The sequence below is a fragment of the Megalobrama amblycephala genome, linkage group LG18 (genome assembly GCF_018812025.1).
Source record: "Megalobrama amblycephala isolate DHTTF-2021 linkage group LG18, ASM1881202v1, whole genome shotgun sequence".
Taxonomy (NCBI): domain Eukaryota; kingdom Metazoa; phylum Chordata; class Actinopteri; order Cypriniformes; family Xenocyprididae; genus Megalobrama; species Megalobrama amblycephala.
Window position 1 is genome coordinate 874551 of NC_063061.1, and position 18097 is coordinate 892647.

At 41.9% G+C, this 18097-nt stretch overlaps 1 protein-coding gene across 2 annotated transcripts in view; it reads right to left on the reverse strand.

Annotated features, from left to right (window-relative positions):
- Window positions 1-617: 617 nt before the first annotated feature.
- The window catches only part of LOC125252472 (gamma-aminobutyric acid receptor subunit beta-2), a 105602-nt gene continuing 88122 nt past the window's right edge, over window positions 618-18097 (reverse strand). Inside the window, exons 9-11 of one of the 2 annotated variants that reach the window (XM_048165805.1) lie at window positions 14656-14900; window positions 11920-12060; window positions 618-2103 (exon numbers count right to left, since the gene is read on the reverse strand). In XM_048165805.1, the coding sequence (XP_048021762.1) occupies window positions 1756-2103; window positions 11920-12060; window positions 14656-14900 (734 nt within the window). In that variant the 3' untranslated portion in view covers window positions 618-1755. The remainder of the gene's footprint in view (window positions 2104-11919; window positions 12061-14655; window positions 14901-18097) is intronic. The other variant, XM_048165806.1, reaches the window with a different exon arrangement.

Genomic DNA, 18097 nt, shown 5'->3' on the forward strand with positions numbered 1-18097 from the left:
CATTTCAATGAAATTAAGGTCAGGACTCAATTCATGTGTGAAAATGATTCTTCATGCTCCCTCCAACACATTTTTACAATTTGAGCATGATGAATATTGTACATGAACATTGTCATCCTGTAATTTGGCCATGATACGTCTTCCTATGTGGTTGTTAAAGAAATGCAAATCTACACACTCCATCTTTTAGGGTTAAAAGAACTGTTGCCAAACATATAACATGCTAGAAACATAATAATCATTGTAAAAATGATCCATTGATAAACTCTTAAGTATTTGCCTATTAAAATCCAAACTGATTTTTTTTTTTTTTTTTTTTTGGTCAGGCAGAGTATAATTTTCTGACAATAAAAATCCCATGTCCTTTGTGACGCCAAAGATTTCTCATTAAAAGCAATGGTGCTCCTAGTCTGTAAATGCTGTGTAGCAATGCCAAAGGTGTGCCTTTAGCGTCTTAATAGTGGCAAGGCACTGGACAATGCTTCAGTTTTTAATGCCTTCGGAGTGAGAACGGTTTGAGACTACACACAAGGTGTCAAGGTTTGGCTGGTCACTAGATGTTGTAAATACATAATTTTGCTATTCAAAGGCAAGCATATAGTCTGATGAATAAAATATTTCTTTTTTTTTTTTTTTTTTTTGCCAGTGGCATGGTTTTTTGTGGCGCTCTTACGAATGGAAAAAAAGGTTTATATTTTTCCTTGTCTGCTGCATTCACATCACAGCTCAGAATCATCGCTGCTGAAGGGTTTGGGTTTAGGTTAGTTCCTCTGATGCTATCAGCCAATAAGCATTGTCATTTCCTGCTGAATAACAATGAGTCATATTGCATTTTCACTATCATGAACAATGATGGCAGCATTCAGGTCACATACTTTCAAGCATCAGTAGAGCAACTGCTATTGAGATGAATGGGAATGCTAATGGATAGACTAGCATTACGCAAGATTGATGGGATCTATAAAAATTATTAGAGTTAGCAGCCGAGTTGAGTTGTTTGTGTTAGTAGTAGTAATGCCTTCAACTTCCATAGCATGCTGAACATCAAAATTAAACATAATATAAGCATTTTGGAAATATAAAGCTTACCAAAGTGTCAATAAAATTTAGAGTACAGGATTTGAGTGACATGTTTCATCAAAATAAATGAGGTTAAGTAAAAGTGTATAATAAATTCTCTTGAATAAATAAACTATCATCTGTGTGTAAAGTAGAAAATACAACCTCATGATAAAACTATTCATATTATCTCCTTACTCAAAAGGCTGTGAAAAAAAGAAACATTACAAATAAAGGTATAGAAATATTAAATTACTGAGTGCTGCTTCCTTAACAATTGCTAAAGGAGGAAAGAACTGACAGTGAAATGCTGTGGATATCCAATCTTTCAGTCTTTGATTTTTCTGTTGGTAAAAAGATAACTAATTTGCAGCAGTAACTGATTTGATAATTTGGCAACAAAACAGATACACCTTGTCTTAATAGAAATCTTAATTGAATCAAACCAAATATTGAACAACACACTCAAACGCACTAAAAACTACTGATTTTTGGAATAGGCACCATTTGTTCTTAACCTCTTTTGAGTATCGGTGTCAGCCAGCAATTAAGGTGAACCCAAGGTTAAAGAGAGATAGTCCTGATTTTAATCTGTCAACATAAGTCCTGCTTGTATTGCAAAATCAGACGCAGGAAAACGGAAGAATATACTGACATAAAAATAAGCGGCGCATCTCGGACGGCCCCGCAATCCAGTTAGTTGACATAATAAAGCCAATAGATGACATTGAAGAAAGAAAATACGGTGGGGAAGATCATTCTCGACCATTTGTCGATTGAATTGACATCAGTTAAGTCAGGGATATTGATTTTAAGCTGTGAAGTGCGCCGTCGTAGCCGGCTCTTCTTCTGCGTAACGTGCCGTTCCAGGGCATTGCGTCCAAAGTTGTGCCTGGCCAGGCCGGCTTTCCGATACTGCAGCGTGGTGCTGTCAAAGGCCAGCATGGTTGTACGGGGGTCGCCCAAACCCAGGGTTAACTCTGATGTGCCCATTTCATTCTTGATCTCCAGAGGACTGAGAAGGATGTTTTCATGTGGGTCCATCTAAGACAAATACAGATGAACAGGTTAGTAATGGTAACAGTATTCTTTTTGTTTTCTTTATTTTTTTTACTCTCCAGAATGTTGTAATGCATTGTAAACAATATCAATTGGGCGAAAAAAATTACAGATTGATTTCTGAAGGTCAACTTTTTTCCTTTATCTGAATTTTTTTTTTTAATGAATTTCCAATAAAATTAATCACATTTACATAAAACAACGTGGAAATAAGAAAACAAATGCTAACTTACCTACTGTTTTTCGTGAATTATTCTTTAAACATTTTGGCATTGTAACACAGTATTTAACATAGACTGAGACAAACCAACAAAGTGCCAGTAACACAGTCTTATGGAAATGGGTTGGTGCACATAGACATGTAAAGCAAAGTAATGTAAGGCATGGTGGTACACATGATAATATTTATGATATATTCTACAAAATTATGATCTTTTCATGACAAATAATAGGGCATCCTGTTGGATGCTGAACCGATATGTAGAAATATCTAATATAAAAAAAAAAAAATCAATAAATGTTCCAATTGTTTCCTTTTCCTTTCTGAATTGTACTTTCAATCCTATATTAATGAATACTATCTAAAGTAGTAAACATTTGTTTTGGTGAGTGGTTTGAAGGGAAAAGAGAGGTGATGGCAATGGTGAAAAAAAAAACAAAAAAACATTCTGTTATGATTTACTCACCCACATGTCATTCAAAAACTGACTTTCTTTCTTCCTTGAAACACAAAAAGAGATTTTGAAAAATATTCTGCCCGCTCTTTTTCTATATATTGAAAGAGACCTGGACAAGTTTCCAATGTGACAAAAAGTACCATAAAAGTATGACTTGTGTGCTTTATGTGACTTTTGCAAAGTCATCTGAAGCTGTACAATAACTTTTGTGAGTATCAGACCACGGAAAATCTTCCCTTCAGAAGAAAGTCATATGAGTTTGGACAACATAAGAGTGTTTAAATGACAGAATTTTCAATTTGGGTCAACATTTTTTTAAGAGGAAACAAGAAATCATAAAAAACATCAACACATTCTTACTCCCAACTCGTCACATATGAACAGGGTACACATTAACAGACAGGGTACCACTTTAGCTTCATTTTTCGACATGCAATGTACTCCATTGCTTCAATGAGAAACCTTTGGTGTCAATACACAGATACAATGGTCATGGGAATTTCATCATCATGATGAATATATGTATTGGGGTATAATTTTTCCATTATGACATACACCGATCAGGCGTAACATTATGAGCACTGACAGGTGAAGTGAATAACACTGATCATCTCTTCATCACGGCACCTGTTAGTGGGTGAAATATATTAGGCAGCAAGTGAACATTTTGTCCTCACAGTTGATGTGTTAGAAGCAGGAAAAATGGGCAAGCGTAAGGATTTGAGCGAGTTTGACAAGGAACAAATTGAGATGGCTAGACGACTGGGTCAGAGCATCTCCAAAACTGCAGATCTTGTGGGGTGTTCCCAGTCTGCAGTGGTCAGTATCTATCAAAAGTGCTCCAAGGAAGCGAAGGCTGGCCCGTATGGTCCGATCCAACAGACGAGCTACAGTAGATCAAATTGCTCCAGAAGTTAATGCTGGTTCTGATAGAAAGGTGTCAGAATACAGACAGTTTGTTGCGTATGGAGCTGCATAGCTGCAGACCAGTCAGGGTGCCCATGCTGACCCCTGTCCACCGCCGAAAGAGCCAACAGCGGACACGTGAGCATCAGAACTGGACCACAGAGCAATGGAAGAAGGTGGCCTGGTCTGATGAATCACGTTTTCTTTTACATCACGTGGATGGCCGGGTGCGTGTGCGTCTCTTACCTGGGGAACACACGACACCAGGATGCTATGGGAAGAAGGCAAGCCGGCGGAGGCAGTGTGATGCTTTGGGCAATGTTCTGCTGGGAAACCTTGGGTCCTGCCATCCATGTGGATGTTACTTTGACACGTACCACCTACCTAAGCATTGTTCAGACCACGTACACCCTTTCATGGAAACGGTATTCCCTGGTGGTTGTGGCCTCTTTCAGCAGGATAATGATCAAGCAAAAATGGTTCAGGAATGGTTTGAGGAGCACAACAATGAGTTTGAGGTGTTGACTTGGCCTCCAAATTCCCCAGATCTCAATCCAATCGAGCATCTGTGGGATGTGCTGAACAAACAAGTCCAATCCATGGAGGATCCACCTCACAACTTACAGGACTTAAAGGATCTGCTGCTAACATCTTGGTGTCAGATACCACAGCACACCTTCAGGAGTCTAGAGGAGTCCATGCCTCGACGGGTCAGGGCTGTTTTGGCATCAAAAGAGGGACCAACACAATAATAGGAAGATGCTCATAATGTTATGCTTTATCGGTGTATATGTTGCGGTATGATTTTCAATTTAAACAGCCACAATAATTTTATTTACATTACACTATTTAAACATTTTTGCACACATAACCCAACCCCTAAACTATCCCATTTGTATGTTATTTAATATAAAACACAGGATATAACAGGCAGATACAACTACAGTCACAATTTATACAAGGTGTACATATCTGAAGTGTTCTGAGGACAAATGACTGATTTACGTGAGGAGCAGAACCAAAAAGTGATCACCATCTCTATCCGCCGTAAAGCTCATTTCCTAGTGATGGGGAGTCGACTCCAAAAGAGTCGATTCCTCGACTCTTAATAACCCTCGTGTCGGAGTTGACTCCAGCATAGGAATCGACTCTGGTTGTCGACTCCGTTGCTGTGTCTGAAATCACTCGCTCGTGCATCAGAGAGCTGGAGCTGTCGCAGAAACAACATCACAGTCACATACTTTTATCCTACATTTAGCTTACTTTCCAAAAAATATAATAAAAGCCACTTACATTGTAATTATACATACCTCCATGCCAGAAGTTTTATTAATACAATAAATATTAATTTGGTTTGCCGTGGTTATCCTAATTTGTGTTCATGAGTAAACTAATTAATTTAAATATAATAAACAACAATAACAAAGATAAATACATTAATATGTATACATTTATGGATGTATTTAGGCTATTCGTTATTTCTAGTATCTTAAACTCTTCTGTCCAAGCAGCTTTTTGGACTAAACTGGACTAATTTGGCCAGTTATGGCAGTTTTATGCTTTGTGTCAAAAAAAAAGAATAGTATACATTTAGTGTGTAATAATGACAGCAATCTTGTCTACTTATTGCTGAACCTGGTTTAACTTAAAGGATTAGTCCACTTTTAAATACACTTTTCCTGATAAATTTACTCACCCCCATGTCATCCAAGATGTTCATGTCCTTCTTTCGTCAGTCGAAAAGAAACAAAATATCGCCTTGAACGTACTTTCCACTTCCGCATTCTTCATAACTGTCATGATTGATTACAGGAAGCAAATGCAAGTAACGCCGTTTATTGAACAACAAGCAGTAACAGAAACACAGTCAATGAGAACGTGCAGGCTACAGGTAGGCGCAGGGACTGAGATGGTCGGCTGGTGACGTGGCGTGGTGACTGAAGAGTGGCGGTGAGATAAATCCAGGATCCAGACAACAGACAAGGCACGAAGACAGTAATCCACAGAAGACGACGAACAACTGGGACTCCGGTCAGGAACAGACGAGACAACCACGAACAGGACACCAAACAACGATCTGACAATGGAGACAGGAATGAGGTGAGTATTTAAGGACTGAGGGAATGAGCAGCAGGTGGGGAGAGTGATGGGTGGCAGCTGGGTCCAATAATCACCCACGTGGCCTGGGCACACCCACAAGCACACTCGCACACAAACACAAACACACCCACTGCTGTCATAACACAGAGCACGCGACAAGAAGGAAACAATGCATCTGCGAACCGTGACAGTACCCCTCCTCCTAGGAATGCCTCCTGGCATTCCCCGACTCCCTTACCTGTCGATTGTAATCATCGATAAGGGTGTGATCCAGAATGTCCCTGGCAGGAACCCAACTCCTCTCCTCCGGACCGTAACCTTCCCAGTCCACCAAGTACTGAAATCCGCGTCCCCTCCGCCTAGAGTCCAGAATGCGATTTACCGAATAAGATGGTTCCCCATCTATGAGACGCGGCGGTGGGGGAACCGGGGCTGGCGGATTAATCTCAGAATGAAAAACAGGTTTAATTTTGGAGACATGGAAGACGGAATGAATCCTCCTGTACACTGGAGGAAGTTTGAGGCGGACTGCCACCGGACTAATGATCTTGGTGACAGTGAACGGGCCAATGAATCTTGGAGCAAGCTTCTTAGAAACGGGTCGGAGAGGAATATCCTTTGTAGAAAGCCACACTTTTTGACCGACGACGTAAACCGGAGGCCTTGACCGGTGGCGATCGGCCTTGGCCTTGGTGCGTTCCCTCACTTGGAGGAGAGTCTCTCGGGCTCTCGTCCAAGTTCGGTGGCACCTCTGGACAAAGGCGTGGGCAGAGGGGACCGCGACCTCGGATTCCAGACTGGGAAAAATAGGTGGCTGGTAACCTACACTGCATTCAAACGGAGATAGGCCCGTGGACGACACTGGTAAAGTATTGTGTGCGTACTCCACCATTGAGAGTTGTTGACTCCAGGAGGAAGGATTCTTGGAGACCATACATCGCAACGCTCGCTCCAAATCCTGATTGGCTCTCTCAGTCTGACCATTGCTCTGGGGGTGAAACCCCGACGACAGACTAACAGTCGCCCCCAGCAATCTACAGAACTCCTGCCAAAATTTGGAAACGAATTGGGGACCCCTGTCAGAGACCACGTCTACCGGGAGGCCATGAATCCGAAAGACGTGGTCAATGATCGTAACCGCTGTCTCCTTGGCTGAGGGTAATTTGGGCAAGGGAATAAAATGAGCCGCCTTCGAGAACCGGTCCACTACGGTTAAAACAACCGTGCTCCCTTGGGAGGGTGGGAGGGCGGTCACAAAATCTAGCGAGATATGGGACCAGGGTCTCGAAGGGACTGACAGCGGTTGAAGTAACCCATCTGGGGCACGATTGGAAGTCTTACCAACAGCGCAGACTGAGCAAGCCAAGACAAAATCGCGAACGTCACGAGCCATGAGAGGCCACCAGAATCGTTGCTTAACCAAAAACTTAGTTCGACTGACTCCTGGATGACATGCCACGTTGGAACAATGACCCCACTGAATGACCCTGGACCGTAATCCCTCCGGCACAAATAATCGGTTTGGTGGGCACTCGGGCGGAGGCGTTACCCCTTCTAGAGCCGACTTGACTCTCGATTCGACCTCCCATGTGAGTGTGGAGATAACTAATCTCTCGGGAAAAATACACTCGGGAGTAGACGGGCGTTCGGAACGGTCAAAAATACGAGACAAAGAGTCGGGTTTGATGTTTTTGGAACCCGGGCGGTACGAGAGAGTAAAATCAAAACGTCCGAAAAAAAGTGCCCACCGAGCCTGCCTGGAGTTCAATCTCTTGGCAGTTCTGATGTATTCTAGGTTCTTATGATCGGTCCAGACGATAAAGGGTACCCCAGAGCCCTCTAACCAGTGGCGCCATTCCTCCAACGCTAACTTGACTGCCAGCAACTCTCGATTACCAATGTCGTAGTTACTTTCGGCGGGAGATAAACGATGAGAAAAAAACGCGCACGGATGCATCTTATCGTCCGCGGAAGCACGCTGGGACAACACTGCACCTACCCCCACCTCTGATGCGTCAACCTCCACCACAAACTGCCGTGATGGATCAGGGGCAACGAGAATGGGGGCCGAAACAAAGCGAGCCTTCAGTTTGGCAAACGCAGCCTCAGCTGCGTCTGACCACCTGAACGTAGTTCTGGGGGAGGTCAAGGCGATCAGAGGTGAGGCTAGTTGGCTGAAGTTGCGAATGAAACGCCGGTAAAAATTGGCGAACCCCAGAAACCTCTGTAGGGCCTTACGGGAATCTGGATTTGGCCAATCCACCACAGCCTTAACCTTCTCAGGGTCCATGCGTACTCCCTCAGTCGACACGATGTACCCTAGGAAAGGAACAGACTGTGCATGAAAAACGCATCTCTCCGCCTTGACAAAAAGCCCATTCACTAACAACCTCTGAAGCACTCGTCGAACGTGCTGTACGTGTTCCTGGAGAGATGAGGAAAAAATCAATATGTCGTCCAGGTAGACATATAAGAACTGATCGACCATATCTCTCAGCACGTCATTAACGAGTGCCTGGAAGACCGCTGGGGAGTTGGAAAGCCCGAACGGCATGACCAAGTATTCAAAGTGCCCCCTAGGGGTGTTAAAGGCGGTCTTCCATTCATCACCCTCCCTGATGCGGACCAAATGATAAGCATTCCTTAAATCCAATTTTGTGAAGACGGATGCTCCCTGCAACCTCTCAAAGGCTGAAGACATTAACGGCAAAGGATAGGTATTCTTTACCGTAATGTTGTTCAACCCCCGGTAATCAATACAAGGTCGCAGGGAACCATCCTTCTTCCCCACAAAAAAGAACCCCGCCCCCGCTGGAGAAGAGGAATGGCGAATGAACCCGGCTGCTAGTGAATCAGAAATATATTTCTCCATAGCCTCTCTTTCGGGGACCGAAAGTGAATATAACTTGCCTTTAGGCGGAGACTTCCCTGATACTAGATCTATGGCACAGTCGTAGGGACGATGCGGAGGAAGAGAAGCAGCCCTGGACTTACTGAACACCTCCTTCAGGTCCTGGTACTCAATGGGCACGGTAGACAGATCCACTGCTTCCTCCTGTAAAACAGAACCAGAAACAGACGAACAAGCAGAGACAAGACAAGACTTATGACACTCCTCACTCCAGGCCACAATGGAATTCTGGACCCAGTCTACCCGGGGGTTGTGTTTGGTGAACCAAGGATGACCAAGGACGACGGGGGTGTGAGGGGAATCAAAAATAAAAAACTTAATCCGTTCCGAATGGTTGCCAGCGGTGATGAGGGTGAGATCTTCAGTTTCGTGAGAAATGGTGGGAAGGCTCTGTCCGTTGAGTGCGTGAACAGCGATTCTGTCGGTGAGTGGTTTGAAAGGAATGTGGAACTTGGTGGCGAAAGATTGGTCCATGAAGTTACCTTCTGCCCCAGAATCCAGAAGTGCGTTGCAGTTGTGAAAGTGATGCGACCATCCCAATCTCACCGGGAGGAGGGTGGATGTGGTTGAGGACTTTCCAGCGGAGATCCCACCCGACAGTAGCCTCAAACTTACTGCCGGGCTTGCCCTTTTAACGGGCAGTTGTAAGCGAAATGGCCCGCCTTGCCACAATATAAACAAAGTCCTTGGGACCTCCGCCTCTCCCGCTCCTCCCGGGAAAGCCGAGCTCGACCCACCTGCATGGGCTCATGATCTTGAAGGGGACTGACCGTGTCCCCGCCGCTGGACCTCAGGACTTCCTCACTCCTGTGGGCTGGACTTCTCCGCTCGGCCCTGGTCAGCCGAGCATCCACCCTGAGCGCCAGGTCGACAAGACCATTAAACGTGGTGGGGAGGTCCAGCGTGTAGATCTCCCTTTGGACACGGTCAGCCAACCCATGCAGGAACATGTCCCACTGCGCCTCCTCGTTCCAGTGACACTCTGCCGCCAATGTACGAAATTCGATGGAATAGTCAGACACCGACTTCTCTCCTTGGCGTAGTTCCGCCAACTGTCTGGCGGCTTCTCTCCCCGCGACTGAGCGGTCGAACACTCTCTTCATCTCTGCGGAGAGTGACTGGAACGAGGTACAGCAGGGGTCTTGGTTCTCCCACACCGCCGTTCCCCAGAGCGACGCCTTCCCCGTCAAAAGCGTCAGTACGAAAGCCACTCTGCTTTGTTCGGTGCTGTAGGTGCGGGGCTGCAGAGCAAAGTGCATGGTACAATGAGTCAGAAAAGCTCTGCAAAATCCTGGTTCACCTGAATAAGCTTCGGGTACAGGGAGACGAGGCTCCGAAGCGGCGACGCTCGCTGGTGTGGGTGGGGAAACGGCCGGTGTGGGCGGCGCAGCGGGGACACGAAGCAGCTGGACTTGCTGGGTGAGCTCGGACACCTGCGCCACGAGAGCCTGCACGGCTCTTCCCGTCTCGTTGAGGTTTCTCTCCTGCGACTCCATTCGACGAATGCTGCTGTTGACGAAATCCTCCAGCGAAGACTGCTGAGTGCTTGCTGCTTCCGTAGCGAGGTCAGATCGTTCTGTCATGATTGATTACAGGAAGCAAATGCAAGTAACGCCGTTTATTGAACAACAAGCAGTAACAGAAACACAGTCAATGAGAACGTGCAGGCTACAGGTAGGCGCAGGGACTGAGATGGTCGGCTGGTGACGTGGCGTGGTGACTGAAGAGTGGCGGTGAGATAAATCCAGGATCCAGACAACAGACAAGGCACGAAGACAGTAATCCACAGAAGACGACGAACAACTGGGACTCCGGTCAGGAACAGACGAGACAACCACGAACAGGACACCAAACAACGATCTGACAATGGAGACAGGAATGAGGTGAGTATTTAAGGACTGAGGGAATGAGCAGCAGGTGGGGAGAGTGATGGGTGGCAGCTGGGTCCAATAATCACCCACGTGGCCTGGGCACACCCACAAGCACACTCGCACACAAACACAAACACACCCACTGCTGTCATAACACAGAGCACGCGACAAGAAGGAAACAATGCATCTGCGAACCGTGACAATAACGCTTACGCTGAATGTCCTACGCCTTCCCTATTCTACTTACGGGATGAACGCGGTGCCAGTTTCGTTTTTTTCCATAACTTGAATAGGGAAGCCGTAGAACATTCAGCGTAAGCGTTATGAAGAATGCGGAAGTGGAAAGTACGTTCAAGGCGATATTTTGTTTATAAAGCATAAACAGTTGTATTTTTTTCGAAAATGACCGATCGATTCGCTAGATAAGACCCTTATTTCTCATCTGGTATCGTTTAAAGCCCTTGAAGCTGCACTGAAACTTTTGACCTTCAATCTGTTGGTAGCCATTGAAATCCACTGTAAGGAGAATAATCCTGGAATGTTTTCCTCAAAAACCTTAATTTCTTTTCGACTGACGAAAGAAAGACATGAACATCTTGGATGACATGGGGGTGAGTAAATTTATCAGGAAAAGTGTATTTAAAAGTGGACTAATCCTTTAAAGTAAATAGAGCAAATGGAGATTCCTGGAGTCTATTCCATTGACTCCTAAGGTGGGAGTCGGGAATCAGTGTCAACGCCGGAAAACCTGGAACCTGAACACCCCTATCAGATTCTGTGTGTACACATTCAAATAGCAATGCCAGAAGAAATGTTACGTCAGCTTTGACTGAGAAACGCCATTGGCTTTTGTGTGCCTCGTGACCGATTCCACTCTGTTCTTCACATAAAGATATTGTATGGCTACAGAAGACTTGGAATGCAACACAACTTGTTTTTAATACTTTTTTGGTCAGTTTTTGAAATACCTGTGACTGTACTTGTATTTGCCTGTTACATGTTTTATATTGTTGAGAAGTGGGAAGGATTAGGGTAGGGGTGGGACTAGGTGCTCCAAAATATCTATGAAAGTATAAATATTTATGAAATCATCTCTACTTTTACAAATGCATGCACAAAATTAAATGTGTCTTGATCTGATGCATAAGGCAAACAACAGAAAGCAATGGAGTACCCTACACATTGAAAAGTGATGCTAAAAGGGTACCCTGCACATTTGAAAGTGATGCCAAGTGGTCTTGACCAAACGTCCATATGTGACAAGTTGGAAGTGAGAACAAAGGGCTGGGTCTCAAATAAATTTGCTGCACTATATGCCATAACTCGTTTTCAGTACCTTATTTTTTGAATCGCCTAGTCCTAATGCTGCATCGTCCACAAAGATTGGTTCCCACATGGAGTCATGTGCGTCAATATCCCTCTGTTTCATTCTGGCATACAGAGCATCGTCTCTCTGAACTACATTTCCCACCATCCACTGAAAGCATACAAAATCATTACCATCAAAGCAGTCACTTTTCAAGAAATTTAGAAGTGTGAGAGGCAATGCTAGCATTTTGTGGATTATGCCACAAAGAAAACCACAGCTCTAAACCCAAGAGCATCCTTCAATAAGTTCCACTAAATCTGAGCACCAGCGAAACATCTTCGAAATTTTAAACAACAAGAGTCTTGACCAGTTCCCTGAGAGCTGTTATTGCTCGATCAACTGTATATCAGTGGTTTTCAAATGTTAGGGTCAGTACTCAAAACTAGTTCACAGATCTGTAGCTACTAATAGGGTAAACAATGCTAAATGGCAATATTAAAACCCCCAAAATATAAATATAAATATCTCGGTCCAGAACCAAAACCAGCTGAGATCTACTGATCTATGTCTCTGTTTTATAATTATGTAAAATACATAAACAGCTAAACAACTACAGTATCACTGCTATTATTTCATCCTCTAAATATAGTACATTACTACCCAGCATTATCCTGATACAAGCAATCAGCTTTTTCCTAAAAAACTGCTAGTCCAATCTGGAATATTTTGTTGCCTAAACATAATTACAGATACTGCGAACTAGGAGAAAAAACAAAAGGTAACTCCTCTAACATGCCAGTGCTATTTTCTGAATCTTCTTAAGGGGTTTAGATGCATTTATCCTATTTATCTTACAGATGCAAGAATGTCCGTGCAAAATATCTGGATTTCAGCATTTAGCTTTTGGAGGAGTCATAAAACAGACGTTTACTTAACAGCCTGTCCTGTCAATGTTACATCAGTGTTTTCAATAAAATTTTGAAATTTTGTGTGTTATTTAAGTCAGACTGTTTCTCTGTAGATGAAGATCAGACCACAATTTTATAAACAATCAATGCAGAAATCCAGTTACTGTATTTTTGAAAGGGTTAACAAGCTTATTGAAGCCACTGTGTATTTATCTTTTTATTAGTCTTTTTATTATTTTGACCTGATGTCATGATGCCATAAAGGAGGGTAAAACAAAAGTTAATAGGTTATTCTCACTGCGATGATGGGTTATTGCATTAGAAGTTATGTGAATACCTGCAGACAACATATTAAATGTCATATACTAATGTAACGGCGGTAGCGTTCTGTGCATTTAGTTGGAAAAAAAAGCAAAAGGCTTCACTCAAATTCTGCCTCAACATAAAACCACACCGATGTCTGCAACAGCCAAACAGCCTTCAAATATGACTGCAAACAAAAGTCATAAAATAAGAAGAACCACTGCTTTCATTCTCAAACCAATAAACTACTCTAAATGTACAGATTTTATAGGGTCTGGGGACATTGAAATTACAGTGAAGATATGAATACAGACTAGACAGAACAATCAAAACAACCATTCACAAGTAACGGGCATTGACACTGACATCGATTTGCAGTGGCAAAGCCACCTGGAGTCAATTAGGCCTATTTAAATTCAGAGCTGGCGATTTCCGGTAACATGAGTGTCAGTGACAGTTTTCAGTTTTATAAAATTCAGTTAGTGACGCAATGCGATTTAAACATTGTATTTGTGAACACCCTTTAACATACACTTAAAAACAACCCAAGTTGGGTTGAAAATGGACAAACCCAGCGGTTGGGTTAAATGTTTGCCCAATGTGCTGGGTAGTTTTATTTAACTCAACTATTGTTTAAAAATTACTATATGTCTGGCTTAAAATGAACCCAGAATATGTTGGAAATTAAAAATCAGACAAATAATTACTAGAGGCAACAATAATAATCAAAAGATGAACAATTAAGTTAATAAATGTTTATTGTTTAATCATTATTCATTAACTTATTAATAAATATGAATTTCCAACATATTTTGGGGTCATTTTATGCAAGCAATACATTAATTTTTAAACAATAGTTGAGTTAAATAAAACTACCCAGCAGGTTGAGTAAACATTTAACCCAACTGCTGGGTTAAAACAACCCAATCACTGGGTTTTTCCATATTTTTTTTTTTTACCCAGCATTTTTAGAGTGTAGGAATCACATCAATTTGCATTACAATTTACATTGTGAGCAGAAGAACTACTTCAGTATAATAATTTACTATTTTGGTAACACTTTACAATAAGGGCCTATTAGTTAATGTGTTAACTAACATTAACTAACAATGGGCTATACATTTGTTACAGTATTTATGAATCTTTGTTAACATCAGTTAATAAAAAGACAACTGTTCATTGTTAGTTCATGTTAGCTCAGGACCATCAAAACATAACTTTTGATTTTGTTAATGTATTAGTAAATGCTGAAATTAGCATTAACTAAGATTAATAAATGCTTAAGAAGTATTTTTTCATTGTTAGCATGTTAACTAATGTAGTTAAAGGTTAACCACTGATTTTAAACCAGCATTGTATTGTTACAATGTCAAATGTATTTGCCTACCATTTAAAAAAAAAAAAAATCTGTTTTCTCTAGTCATCTAGCACAGATTGTAAAGTGTCACCACAATTTTTATAATTCACTTTTTCCAACATTAAATGTATAATTACTGTTAAAGTTACTGTGCAGCTAATATAAACGTTGGTAATGTTTGAATTTCAAACATACTTTGTTGGGATCCATTCTCATTTTTTCATTGTTGGCTGTGGAGGCTTTCTCTGCAGCTCTCTTCTGCCGCTGCGGTCCCCTGCCGAAGAAGATATAGTTGACCAGCGCATACTCCAGCAGAGCCAGGAAGACGAAGACGAAACAGCCCATCAGGTACATGTCAATGGCTTTGACATATGGAATCTTTGGAAGAGTCTCCCGCAAATGTGTGTTGATGGTGGTCATGGTCAGCACAGTGGTGATGCCTACGTTCAAGAGGGAATTATTGTTAAGAGTGGAATGACAAAAAGTGGATTGTAATGAGGTATTTGGAAACAAAGATTCATAAATACTGATTGTCCAAGCCAAGAACAAATGGGCAGGTAGGATCAAGGAGGGGAGGCAGAAGCTAGTGGCTCAAAGTGCAAGGGTTTTAATGAGTGAAAAGGGCAAAACTAAAAGCCAGGTGACTTAAATGAAACAAAAACGTGTTCAAAAACCAGGAAGTCAGAAGGGAACAAAACAGGGCTAAAAACAACAAAACACAAAAGAAAACATAGGTGTACTTATACACAATGGCTAATGAGAAAACTAGAAAACACCTGGGAATGATAATGGGCTAACCAACAGAAAAACTACAAGGGGACTACAAAATGGCAACTGGAAACAGGAAATAGCCAAATATAAACTAAACATAAAAGTCCAAATGGGAGGCAAGACAAAACCTTTTCTTTCTACACCTTAGCTTTGAAATTGTTTGCATAATTTTATATAGTTTGGGGATTTTCTGTGTATTTAATTAATTCATTGATCACCTACTCCTGTCCTTCACTTAGTCTCATTACCTTTATGTATTTAAACCCTCAGTCATTGGCTGCGTCCGAAAACTGTAAAATGCTGCCTTCTGAGGACACATTTCAAGGTAGGAAGGCATCAAGGCACGTCTGAATCCAATGTTAGCTTCCCTTCCTGTCTCATGAGATCAGACCTTCCTCAGATCGATTTTTGAAGGAAGCATAGATGTATCCTTAGCTGCCTTTGATATCCCACAATCCTGTGCTTTCCATTCTGTGACAGTTGAGCTAGAAAAATAAAGATGGCGTCCGAACGTTGCGTTTGCTGCTCAGTTTGTGTATAAATGTACAATTTTGACCAACATATTTCAATTTTGATATCAAGAAATTACTACTGTAGTAATTAATTATTTGTTTAGTTCTCACCAAAGCTCACGCTATTTTGCTGTAGATCATTAAACTGTTACGCTGCCTCAGAAGTCTGTCCGAAATCAGTTGCGTGAGGTGCCTTCATGCACAAACGCTGCCGTACAAGTCATTCTCTTATAAGGTAGTGAGGCAGCAAGACAGCTACTTGGGTTTTCGGACGCAGCCATTGTCTGCCAATGTAGCGATTTTGACGTTAGATTTGGCGACTTCCCTGCCCCTTTTGAGACTTTTCTCAAAAGCCTAGCGACAAATCTAACAACCTCTTGGACAGACCTTATCTAGATTCTGTGATTCGCCCACTGATCTATATTTATATTAGTATAGATCTGTGGACTCGGAAGTATGCCGTCATCTAGCAACCAGTTTTAGCTACTTTCAGCTGAAAGCAATTGGCAACACTGTCATCTGATCATTAGCTGCATCCTATTTTGGAGGCTGCGTCCTCTGGAGCTTGCATACGTCATCAAGGATGTCTTATTTAAGAAAAGTAATCGTAATAAAATTAACTGTTATTCCTCGTGAGGTGTAAAATACTGTAATTTTGTTCTTACTTTGCAATCTAATAGTTACTTTTGAGACTGCCACGATGACATATGCAGCCTTCAAATGTGACCTCCGGAGGATGCAGCCTTTGAAATCAGATGCAGCTAATGTCTTGTGTTGAAGTTTTGTAGTAGTTTTTCTCTGTATCATTCCTGGTGTTTATTAAATGTGTTTTCATTGCTCTTCTGTGAAAAGCATCTTTTGTGGATTATCCTGTCTAGCCAGTGTGTGACAACTGCATTCTATGAAGACTAAATGAGATCACCCTAAGTATGACCTCATTTATAAAGTTAGAAAAACATGCGTGTGTGAGGGGGCTTTATCTGAATTGTTTCCTTTCAGTTGATGATTCAGAATCTTAAAATTGTAGGATTTTTCATGCTCTCAGCTGGAAGAGTGGGAGTTAGGCACCTTAATTGGTGAAACACAAAGCCTTCCTGCTTCTCAACAGTGATTAAGAAATAGTTCTGTCATTTTATGCATTGAAATATCCATTCAGTGTCATTCTGACAATTTTCATGAAATTCATTGCAGATCCTACCTATCCATGCAGACGCACATTTGTATCCAAATATTTTATGATTCTAATCAGTATGAGCTTCACTCATATCTGTTCATCCTATACATCCACAATTACTCAGCCTTCTGTTAAATGCTACAGTGGTTTGCACTTGTGTGGATGAATGAGGCCAGGCCAGACGGCAATCACAAAGAGTGCTCATTTATTCACACTGAGAAGCCTGCATGCTTGCTACCTCAGCCTTGCATAATCAGTGATGACAGGAAAAAAGTCGAGGCAAACGAGAGAGAGAGAGAGATGGAGAGAATGTGTACTGTAAAAAAAAAAGTATAAATGTCTGTCGCTATGCTTGATTAAAGACTTTCAAAAAAAGGATCTTAGAGGGTACTTGGGGTGAACCTCATGAAACCTATTCTAAAAACTGTCCCAGTCATATTTCATCCAAAATGCAAAATAATGCAATAACATAAAAGATCATTGTCTTACTGTCATGGTTAACTGTAGCGTAATCCAAACAAAGAGAGATGCATGACCCAGAATGACGAATAATGAAAATATATACAAACCTGATTCCAAAAAAGTTGGGACACTGTACAAATTGTGAATAAAAACAGAATGCAATGATGTGGAAGTTTCAAATTTCAATATTTTATTCAGAATACAACATAGACAACATATCAAATGTTTAAACTGAGAAAATGTATAATTTTAAGGGAAAAATAAGTTGATTTTAAATTTCATGGCATCAACACCCCCTCTTCTTTTTATAACAGTCTGCAAACGTCTGGGGACTGAGGAGACAAGTTGCTCAAGTTTAGGAATAGGAATGTTGTCCCATTCTTGTCTAATACAGGCTTCTAGTTGCTCAACTGTCTTAGGTCTTCTTTATTGCATCTTCCTCTTTATGATGTGCCAAATGTTTTCTATGGGTGAAAGATCTGGACTGCAGGCTGGCCATTTCAGTACCCGGATCCTTCTTCTATGCAGCCATGATGTTGAATTGATGCAGTATGTGGTCTGGCATTGTCATGTTGGAAAATGCAAGGTCTTCCCTGAAAGAGACGACGTCTGGATGGGAGCATATGTTGTTCTAGAACTTGGATATACCTTTCAGCATTGATGGTGCCTTTCCAGATGTGTAAGCTGCCCATGCCACACGCACTCATGCAACCCCATA